This window comes from Otolemur garnettii, unplaced genomic scaffold (genome assembly GCF_000181295.1).
Source record: "Otolemur garnettii isolate 467f Iridium unplaced genomic scaffold, OtoGar3 scaffold00003, whole genome shotgun sequence".
In the NCBI taxonomy this organism is placed as follows: Eukaryota; Metazoa; Chordata; class Mammalia; order Primates; family Galagidae; genus Otolemur; species Otolemur garnettii.
Genome location: NW_003852398.1, coordinates 16,356,272 through 16,367,722, shown reverse-complemented (window position 1 = coordinate 16,367,722; position 11,451 = coordinate 16,356,272). Strand labels below are relative to the sequence as shown.

Here is an 11,451-nt window from a genome sequence, read left to right as displayed (position 1 = left end):
CAGGCACCCGCCGCAATGCCTGGCTATTTTTTGGTTGCAGCCGTCATTGTTGTTTGGGCGGGCCCAGGCTGGATTCGAACCCGCCACCGTAGGTGTATGTGGCTGGCACCTTAGCCACTTGAGCCACAGGCACTGAGCCGTGCACTTGGCTAATTAAAAAATATTTTTTAGCAGAGATAGGATCTTGCTATAGTATGATGCCCAGGATCTTGCTTTGTTGCCCAGGCTTCTATCAAACTCCCTGCCTCAAGTAATCCTCCTGCCTTGGTGTCCCCAAGTGATGGGATTACAGGTAGAAGATAGTGCCAGCCTGGATGTAGTTTTTATCTTTTTTTGGAGACAAGAGTCTCACTATGTCACCCTTAGTAGAGTGCCATGGCATCACAGCTCACAGCAACTTCAAACTTTTGGGCTTAAGCAATTCTCTTGCCTCAGCCTCCCAAGTAGCTGGGACTACAAGAACCCTCCCTAAGGCCCAGCTATGTTTTTGTTTTTGTAGTTGTCATTGTTGTTTAGTAGGCCTGGGCCAGGTTTGAACCCGCCAGCCCCACTGTATGTGGCTGGCACCCTAACCACTGAGCTAGAGGCGCCAAGCCTAGATGTACTTTTTAGATGATTAACATTCACAATCAGTTGACTTTAAGAAAAGCAGATTACCCTCCATAACACGGGTAGGCCCGATCCTATTAGTTAAAAGCCTTAATAGCAAAGATTAAGGTATCCTAGAAAAGGAACTTTGCCTCAAGATTGTAACACAGAAGTGCCTGAGCTTCCAAATTTTGGACTCAATTGCAACATCAGCTTTCACCTGAATTTCCAGTGTGCTGGAATGCCCTATCGATTTTGGACTTGCCAGGCCTCACAACTGCGTAAGCCAATTCCTTAAAATAAATCTCTCTTTCTATACATCCTATTGGTTTGTCTGGAGCACTCTGAGACGGTGTTGGAGCTGGGGTGTCAGCCTTATATACCTCTCTGTATATATACAGCCTCTGTGTCCCCAGCGAGGCCCAGCTTCAAGGGAGCCAGTCTTGCAGGGGCCACCCCCCTGTACCTCTCATCACAATCAGACCAGCAAACACCCACTGGGGCTGATTTGGAAAGGGGAAGGCGGGGCTGGCCTGAGCACGGATGCCCTTTAAGAAAGCAGAGAGACCAAGAGTAAGTGATATGTTTATTGCAGAATGCCTTTTTCTGGGGTCCACGCTACTAACCGTGAGGCTGTACTAGGGGGTCCCTCACGAGCCACTGGCCCCAGAGCAGACAGATACAATAACCTGGAATGCAAACTGGTTGCACATAAATAAGAGGAGGTGGGCAAAGGAAAAAAAAGAGAAACAACAAACGGACGTGCAGTTTCCTATGCTAGTGGTTGGTGGCAGCGTCCTATCCAGGCCCAGTCTCTTTTCATTCTAGTTCCACGTGGGGACTTTTCCTCTGCTCTGAAAAAAAGCTTCATCACCTTCCGATTTGACACATCAGCATGAGACTGGCTCCCAGCAGTCCCCGCCACAAAGGATCCAAGAAAAACAAGATGGTCCTTTCTTAAAAAACAAACAATGATTCCTTCTTAAAAAACAAACAAACAAACAAAACACTGCTTCCATTGTCCTTTATACTTCCCAGTTCCGACAGGTGGACAATGTGTCCCCTGACCCTGAACCAACCAAAAGAAAGAAAATGCTGAGCACAAGCCACGAGCCAGAATAAAAAATATTGCACACGGTTACAAGAGTCTTCCTGAGATCCCTCTCGCTGCAGATCCCCAAATACTGGCTTGAGAGCCAAACAATCGCTTGCCTGTCAACGGTGCGTGGTGTCATATATCCATGGCATCCCACTCTCCAAATCCAGGTGGCATTAAGCAAATATTCCACATTATTATCCTTTGCTTTCAGCCAAACTCAAAGACGAGGCAGAGTGTAACCTCGCACACAGCAAAAATGTGGCAGAGGGAGGTGGGGATAGTTTTAAACTTCTGTCTTCTTTTCAACAGGCTTTTCACCTCTGGGTAGTTATCAAAGTTCTACAGGTGAACAACAGCATCTAAAATGTGGAATCTTCTGGAACCAAGAGCTGGGAAAGTGGTTCTCCCCAACCATTTGCTTTTGAAAAGGGAATTCTGTGGTTACCCGCAGGTCCGTCACAAGCTGGGTTAAAACTTAACAGCCCTTATGTGGGACAGGCAGTGTAGCAATTACATTTGCCTTTTATCTTAAGGAATTTTCAAGTATCACAAAATCCCTGATAGAGTGTGTAAACAAGACATCTTACTGAAAGAAGGCTAGATCACTTCGGGAAGCAGCAGCACGTGAAATATCTAAAAGACCGAAAAAGGTTTAGGTTTGACAACATAGGCAAGACCGCTGCCTCTCTGGGCCTCGCAAGGCAAACGCTCAGGTGGAAACGTGCACGGGGCCCCTCCACATGGAGCCAGGCAAAGGAAAGCACCCCAGATCCATCTTCCAGGGGTCCTGAGAGTACCTCAGGCTACCCCTCCTTTACCGATGGGGAAGAACCAGACACACTTGTGGACTAGTGTTCTGTGTCCAGTTCCCCATCTCCTGGCCTCTTACCAAGTCTTTCTTGATTCACTGGGTCCCTGCTTGAGGGGACAGCCACTGAGCCATCTCTTTGTCCCCCTGCCACATGTGGAAGACGTCTTTCAGAGGAATGCTCTTGGGTGAGGTATGTCATTGAATGTTTTGCTCTGGGTCAGTTTGATTCAAAAGCAGTATGAACTCTCCATGTTCACGGGCAACGAGGCTCTTTGGGCAGAGCCTCCCAGGGCCTCACTTGGCTGAACTCTCCTCGTCAATGTCCTCTTCAAGGGTCCAGAGGTGGCCTATCTGTCAAAACAGCCCGTGCGGAACAGGTGGTTCCCAGGGAAGTAGCTGCTTCCGTAGGTGGTGGCGAGGCAGTGCCTGGGCTCAGCTGCAATGGCCATCTGCATGCTCAGGGATGCAGGGACAGGCACGGGACACACATCCAGAGGTTGGAGGGTAGGATATGGGGTGTGGAGAGATGAGCTGGTGCCCCCTGAGAGCAGGCTGCCTGAACAGTGGGTCTGCAGTGAGTCCCGATAGGCCAAGCACAGGTCCTGCACTGGGGCCTGGAACTGTGCCAGGGTGGTCACTGGCTGGCTGAGGGCAGGGTAGGGGGGCGGCTGGAATAGCACTTGGGTGGAGGTGGGGGGTGTGCCAGGCACCATGGCCAAAGCCTGGCTCTTGACTGAGACGGCATCCTTGAGGACGTTGTCATATGCTCTGAAAGGAAAAGGCCTGGGTAAGACTTGGAGGTCAAAGGCCACCAGACACCTGCATGCACCTCTACCTACCTTGCTAAGGGGGATCCAAAGAGATGCCCACGACCACGTGTGCCTGCAGCAGTCTCAACTGTTCTCTGACTAGACTCAGACACAGAAAACCTCGTCTGACCCCAGCAGACTAGATTAGCTGTCCCTGAAGCCCTGTGCTGCCCTAACTCAGCCTGAGAAACTCTGGGTTCACTTCCCCCACAGGATAACTTCTGGGCACTGCCCGGCTGCTAAGGAGGACACCATCTGCTTTTGCTCACATCGCATTCCCTGCGCCTGGCACAGCAGTGTTCCTGATGCCAGAAGGACCACAACCTCTGCCCTCCAGGCACTTCTAGGCCAGCTCCATCCCCAAATGGGTCACACCTTAGCTGGCAGATAACAAGCAAGCTGCTCCGGGGGTCTAAGTTCTCTATCTGAAAGGGGGGATCAAACACCATTTTTGCCATCTCAAAAAAAAAAGCTTCCCATAAAGCTTTCTTGGGAAGCAAAACAATTAGACACTTATATAAAAAGGAGAAAATGTGGACTACAACAGATCTGACAAGGGGGTATCCTGAGCAACAACCATCCACCAGTGAATAGGGGAAGATGACATGAGGCCAAGCCAGGGGCAGCTGAATATCCAAGGGGACCCAGCAGTGCTCAGACCAGGCTGTACTCTCTGGCTTTGGGGACCTTCTCAAAAGCACAGATCTTAGGTTCAGCACCTATATAGTTCAGTGGTTAGGGCGCCAGCCACATATATGGGGGTTGGCAGGTTCAAACCCGGCCCAGGCCTACTAAACAACAATGACAACTACGGGCTCCAGTAGTCCCAGATACTTGGGAGGCTGAGGCAAAAGAATCGCTTAAGCCCAAGAGTTTGAGGTTGCTGTGAGCTGTTATGCCAGAGTACTTTACCGAGGGTGACATAGTGAGACTCTATCTCAAAAAAAAAAAAGCACAGATCTTAAAACAAGGCCACTTGTTAAGGGAGCAGTACTGACATTTCAAAGGACTGAACCGAAAGCTACTATCAGCAGGGCTGCCCACATTTCAGAGATAAGAGGCAGCTGGGGATGGGGGGGTCCATGGGCTTCTGCTTGGCCTAAAGGGCTGCCTGGTCAGGCAGGCCGGTATCTGCGACATGCTGCCTCCTATGGGTAGAAGAGGCTCTGCACTGTCTGCCCTCTTCCCTGTGGTCACCATGGAGCTTTTTGCCTCCAATATCATTTTCCCTGTGATGGATCCATGATGACTTTAACCATCTTCTCTGATACACCGGACACTTCTGTTCCAAGATTCCCAGGGCCCCTTGCACAGAGGCTGCGCCTCTTATCTGAAGTCACTCTGGGCTTAGATGGCTAAGAAGTCAAATCTGGGGCCATGTCTGAGAAAAGTAGCTTATAACTAGAGTCCCTCAGTGTGATTATCCATGAGATTACACTGGGACTCAGATCGAAGAGTGCAGACATTTAAAGGAGATATACACAGTCCTCTCCACTCTCACTGCCTGAACTTGAAGATGCAAACCCAAAGCTTCCCAAAATATTCCAAAGGGCTGACTCCCTAAGCCCTACTTCCATCAGGAGTCACCCTGGCCAGCTTTACATGAGACTCTTTAGCTGGGGAAATCATCACAAGCTCCAGATTCAGGAAATCACTTGTCACCTGGGGCAGGCGGTAAGAACAACCAGAATCCAGTATTTCAGAAGCATGGCATTCAGGAGAGCAACTTACACTAGCAGGATTTCAATGCATGAGCTGAGATGTTCCATGGAGTAGTTTGAGACCCTCTGCAGGTCTCTGGTCCAGTAGGGAGAAAGCTGCAGGCAGATCCTGGAGGCCCCGACGCAGGCAGCAGCAACCACGGAAGGCTGGAACTTGTAGAATATGTGATCTAAAAGCGAATGACAAAGAGAGTCAGCCTCGAAATGCCCCTCCTTGGTGTCCCAGGCTCACCCCGACAACAGGTGAACAAATGAACTGGTTTAAAGGCTGATAATCACTGCCTCGTAAATAGGATGAAAAATGAGAAACTGTGTAGCTGTTTTTGAATCTTAAGCACCGTGGCTCTCAGTCTGGGATTTCTGGTATCAGCGGAGAGTGGGGACGTTCACAATACTGACCACAGATCCCAGAGCTGCAGGGGTTTGCTGATGTTCTACAAACAAAACTGTAAACCATTTCACCTTTCTTTGGTTTTTAATGACACACCATTTCAAAGGCTTCCATTCAGGCTACTTATTAATTATAACAATGCCTGGCCCACAGCAGCATGCAGTGAAAATCTTTCATTTATTTATTTATTTATTTACTTAATGAAAATCTTTTGAATGAATGGCTGTAAGAGTTTGGTGTTCATTACTAAAATTGGCAGTTTACTTAGGTTTACCAAGGTTCTTAATGTCCTACTATGATATCTAGTCATATGGCAAAGTAGGTACTATTTATGTGCAGAGGCAAACAGCTGAAAGTCCTGCAGTTTTCATGAATGCCACTTGGTTTTCTTTTGCCTTTTTTTTTTTTTTTTGAGACAGAGTCTCACTGTGTCACCCTTGGTAAAGTGACATGGCATCATAGCTCACAGCAACCTCAAACTCTTGGGCTCAAGCAATTCTCCTGCCTCAGCCTCCCAAGTAGCTGGGACTACAGGCACCTGCCACAATGCCTGGCTATTTTCTTGTTGCAGTTGTCATGGTTGTTTAGCCGGCCTGGGCTGGGCTCAAACTCTCCATGTTTGGTGCATGCGGCTGGCATCGTAACCACTGTGCTACAGGCGCTGAGCCTGCCACTTGGTTTTTGGTGTATTGCTATGTTAAGTTGTCCATGATTTTCAAGTATTTCAACTTCTGCCTTTTACAGCGTCAGTCAGGGTGGTAGTAGAGTTATAGGAACAGAGTCAGAGCCCCACACACACCAGGTTCAAATCCCAGCAATGACCTTGGGTAAGTTGTTTCACCTCTTAAGCGTCAATGCTCCGCATTCATAAAATGTGAATAAAAATGATTTTTGTGTGTGTCAAGTTGACCAGTGTCAAGGTCAACTGAGATGACATATACAAAGCACTAAAGTGAGCTGCCTGGCACCCAGCAAATGCTCAGGAAATGTTTGGATATCACGACCACTGATGCTGACACACACAAACACTGGCTGGTGGCAGGTCATCAGGGGTAGTATTTCACTAATGCCTAGATTTTAAGACACTGGGAAGGGTGAGTTTCAAGTAAGAGTCCTCAGATAGGGTAACTTTTATTGCTGGGGTAACTTTAATAGCTGGGCATTGTGGCGGGCACCTGTAGTCCCAGCAGGAAACACTATTCACTCCCCTCACCCTATTTGTATGATGACAGCTCTTTGGGAATGGCCTACCTGTGAATCTATACTATTTTTCTTTTTTTTTTTCCTCTTTTCTTTTAGACAGTTTTGCTCTGTTACCCTGGGTAGAGTGCTGTGACCTCCTTGCTTCAGTCTCCTGAGTAGCTGGGAGCACAGGCACCTGCCACAATGCCTGGCTAGTTTTTCTACTTTTAGTAGAGACAGGGTCTCACTCTTGTTCAGGCTGGTCTCAAACTCCTGAGTTCAGGCAATCCTGACTCAGCCTCCTAGAGTGCTGGCATTACAGGTGTGTGCCACTGAGCCTGGCAACCTATAGGATTTAAATCATTTGCAATGTTCCAGTTGACCACAAGAAAAATGACCAGGTGGTCTTTAGGGTACCAGTGGCCTTTACCTTTTTACACGTTTATCATCACCCTTCTTTGCTTTTCCCTTGCAATGTAAGAGTGGTCTGGGCACACAGGCCCTAGTCAACAAGAAGACCCCACCTCTGGACAGACAGGGCCCTCAGAGCCACCTAACCCCTGCTGCTGTGTGGGTGGGGAAGGGATGGGAAGTTGTCACCTTGCAGGGTGACCTCTAGGAAGTAGTGGGCATATTCCTTGAGGCACTCTTTGGTCTTGCGGGGGCAGGTGGTGGGCCAGGCGTGGCAGTGGTGGTCCTTCTGGCTGACGGAGGCCAAGAGGTAGTAGTCCAGGAAGTGGGCAGGTGTGGGCAGGCAGAGGTTCCAGCTGAAGGCCTCCAGCAGCAGCAGCTCCGTGCTCAGCAGCTCCTTCTTGGTGAGGGTGAAGTTCTGGCTGCTCAGGATCCTTGTACTGTTTATCTGCTCCAACTTGGGCACGTGGTCTTCCCTGTCCTCAAATTTACCTGTGTGGGGGAAAGGGGAAGCAGAGGTTACTGACAGACTCTCACCTGTACCCAGCGAGCTCAAGGCCCACCGTACAGTGCCTGGGTAGTGCTGGCAGAGAGGACAGAAGACAGAAAGGCCGGACTTCAAGGGACAAGAGCACATATTCTGCATCTATAAAACCTGGGCTTGAATCCCCAAGCCATCACTGCCAGCTGTGTGATCATGGCCAGGTATCTCAACCTCTCTGTGGCTCAGCTTCCTCTTATGTAAAATGGAAGCTATACTTCATAAAGCTTTTGTTATATTCAATGAGAAAATGCACACCCAATGCTCAGGCCAGCAGAAGGCCTATGACAACAGTCAGCAAAGGCAGTCGGGGCCTGGGGAATAAGCCATCTGCACCCCCCCTCCCAATGCCATCTGGCCCTCACCAACCCAACTTCAGATTTGACCTTGCAAGTCTGACTCTGTCCCTGTAGATGTGGGAACACCCTTCAATGGCTCTCCCCAGGCCCCAGCATTGAGTTCAAACTCTGTAAATGGGGTCTTAGTTTGGGTTACTCTGAAACAGTCTCCTTGGAGGGTGAGCCCAGGCAGGATAAGTGGGCGAGGAAAAAAACAGGAAAGGGGAAAAAGCCCCAAAGGGCACATTATCAAGTCACCATTGCAGACAACTGGAGTGTAAAGCTACTGAGGGATTCTGAGAAATGTATAAAAGACAGGCTTTGGGTTATCCCAGCACAGTCAAGGAACAGAGGCGCTTACACATCACCTTTCGTAGTCATCAGCTATGGACTGCTCCCAGGGGGCTAAGGGGGCTCCTCGTGCACTGAGGATCAAGGGCTGGGCTGGGGGCCTAACAGCCTCCACTGTCTGAGGCTCTATGGCATGGGGCCTCTCCTCTGCAGCCACAACGCTCCTCAAAACCCAGCTGTGGACCCCCATCACTGGTAGTTCTTGCCTACGAGCCTTCATTTATGCACCCCCCTGCCCGGAACACCCTTCCTTACCCCCTCTTCACTCAGCCAACCTTTCATGTCCTTTACTTTCAGGGTCCTGCCTCTTGGGAGCCTCCCTGACCCCAGTCTCCAAGTAATGTACAACTCCCATGTCAGGTGGCGAGAGCCTGGCCTAGATCTGGTCACCTGTGATCCCCAAGCCCAGCTCCATGGGGTGCAGAGCTGCTGCTAAGCAAGTGACAAAGAAACAGCAAGGTCGCCTGGCTGACCTCAAAGCACACATGGGTGCTGATGCAGAAACCTGCAACAAAACGTGCTCACACCTGCTCACAGCTGCACGTGTCCCTGACCCACTTCCCACCAGCCTCTCATGCTGCTCAGGGGAGATGAGGTACGAACCAGTGCGGGCTGCTCCACATGGGACACAACGCGTTCCTGAGGCAGGCCTCAAAGGCTGGCAGGTGAAATGAAGTCTGGGCAGGCCCAGGTCTCTGTGAGCCTGGCCACAGTCCACTCAGTGGGTAAAGACAGCAGGACATGAGCTCTGGTCTTTCATAGGGAGGAACTGAGCACATGCACACGTACAACATGGTGAAGAGCAGAGATGCCCTGTCTGCGCAGCCACAGCACCCCCATGCTCCAGCCCCTCCTGTCTTTTACACACGGGGAACTGGGTCAGGCTGTGAGGGGCAAGAAAGTCTTGCATGGCTGAAAATCCCAGAAGTGAGGCCTGGAGGACTGGGCCCTGCTGGCCTGTGAAGTCCCACACCTCTATAAGCACAAGGTGCAGCCTCATGGAACTCTGCCCCTCTCTGATCTCATCGCTGTCCTGAAGAGCTCAGTTCAGTGGTCCTCAGATACCATTGATGCACTTCTTACATTCAGATTACTTGCTTAACACCAAGTTTTTTTTCTTTTTCTTTTTTGAGACAGTGGTCTCATTCTGTCATCCTGGGTAGAGTGCTGTTACATCATAGCTCACAGCAACCTCAAACTCCTGGCTCAAGTGATCCTCTTGCCTCAGCCTACCGAGTAGCTGGGACTACAGGTGTCCACCACAAAACCTGGCTAGTTTTTCTATTTTTAGTAGAGATGGGGTCTCACTCTTGCTCAGGCTGGTCTTGAAACCCTGAGCTTAGGAAATGCAACCACCTCAGCCTCTTGGAGTGCTAGGATTATAGACATGAGCCACTGTGTTCACCTCCAAGTATTAATATTAATGGTCACCACCTGACTGTAAGACCCGTGTGGACAGGAACCAGGGCTCACCCCCTTGCTGCTGTGCCATCCGTTACCAGCACAGTGCCTAGCACATCGTAAGTGCCCAACTGAATGAATGAATGGTTCTTTCTGGAATTTTAGGCCATTTGAATTTTTCTCTGACGATCTCGGATGATCTTATATTGCCTACTTTTTTCTCTAACGATCCGATCATACATTCTTTGTGCAATTTTAAAAGGAGATAACCTTTTTTTCTTTGCAAAGTTGCCAGGTTTCCCTGGACATTATGCTTCGAGCTTTCTGCTTCTCTGAGGAGCAGAACGTGGTGAGGGGAAAGTGCACTGTACAGGGAGTGGCACTAAGACCCTCGCACAGCCCTGCTGGCGGCCTGTAGTCTACTACACAGCAGATGTGCTCAATCAGATTAGTTTCCCCCTCCTCTCCCTGCTTTTCAGACCTTTCAGAGCTCTGTCGCCAAGCCCAGGAGGATTATCCTCCAATGGAAGGCGCCAGGGATTACTGGGAATCTGACTTCACCTGCTCCCTCTGCCTCCTGGGGACCTACCACACTGAAGGCCAGAGCCAAGCAGGGCTGGGTCTGAATCCTCAGGAGTTTGCTCCGGACCTAACTGCATGAAATTCCACAGGCTGTTTATTTATGTTCTAGGAACATAAGCACGTGCAGATGAAATGGTCACGCAGAATGCAAAGTGTTTCCCAAGTGCCCACCACACAGAATGGCTGCCACACACTAGATCCTCAAAGGAACCTTCCAGGTAGGAATCTGTATAGTCTCTAGAGGCTCAGAGAAAAAGCCAAGGGGAAAACTCAGCTTCTATATCCAGAAGTGGACTTCAGAGTCCCTGCTTTTAACTGCAGACCATACCAAGCCCAGCCTAGCGACTCTCCCCCTGGACAACACATTTCACAACCAGAAATGGGTCTGAGTTTCCTGGTGTTGCACATGCCTGGCAGACATTTACTCCCCTCCTCCTCCCACAACTGTGAGTATGCTGCCCCCATCCCCTGTCCCCAGCGCTGCCCCAGCAGGCACTGCAGCCCCCACTAAGCACCGCTACTCAGCTGCTTCCTCCTTATCGGCAAACCGCACAGACAACAGATGCCTTGAAGTCTTGGGGCGGGTCCCCGGGGAGGCCGGGAACAGTAGTCCGAGTCTTTCCAAGTCAGACAATGGCCACAGACTCTCCTTGACTCCTTTGATGCACTTTATTTTGAAAAGTTTCAAATCCACAGACGAGATGAAAGAATAGAACAACGAACACACCGCCCCCTTCACTGACAGCTGACACTGAGCTACTGGCTTTGTTTGTACATTGTACGTAAATATTGCTGTTGCTGGACCGTTTCTGGTTACGCTGCAGACATAACATGCCACCCCTGAACATTTCAGCATCCATTCCTGAGGTCACTTTCCTATAAATCATAATGCTATTAGTAATTCTTTTTTTTGAAGTAGTTAATATTTTTACGTCTTTACATAATGAAATAGAAGGTTACTTCATTTGCCAGAGACCACACAGCTAGTCACTTGCAAAGCTGAAAATTCAAATTCAGTTAGTCTGGCTCCAGAGTCCATTAGCTTTAACATCTCTGCAGATAGTATTTGTACAACACTACTTAAATCATCCTTTCAAATAGTCATCTTCCTACCAAGGTTATCAGGAAAAAACTCAAATATTTCTATCCACAGCACATCATATGTCACAATGGTCAATAAATGTTTGTTAGACTCAATCATGCTGTACTTTTTTTTTTTTTTTTTT

At 49.3% G+C, this 11,451-nt stretch overlaps 1 protein-coding gene across 1 annotated transcript in view; it reads right to left on the bottom strand.

Moving 5' to 3' along the window:
• Positions 1 to 2,510: 2,510 nt before the first annotated feature.
• The window catches only part of CCNJL (cyclin J like), a 62,372-nt gene continuing 53,431 nt past the window's right edge, over positions 2,511 to 11,451 (bottom strand). The window contains exons 4-6 of the mRNA XM_003781986.2: positions 7,202 to 7,504; positions 5,039 to 5,198; positions 2,511 to 3,266 (exon numbers count right to left, since the gene is read on the bottom strand). Coding sequence (XP_003782034.1) covers positions 2,846 to 3,266; positions 5,039 to 5,198; positions 7,202 to 7,504 — 884 coding nt within the window. The 3' untranslated portion in view covers positions 2,511 to 2,845. The remainder of the gene's footprint in view (positions 3,267 to 5,038; positions 5,199 to 7,201; positions 7,505 to 11,451) is intronic.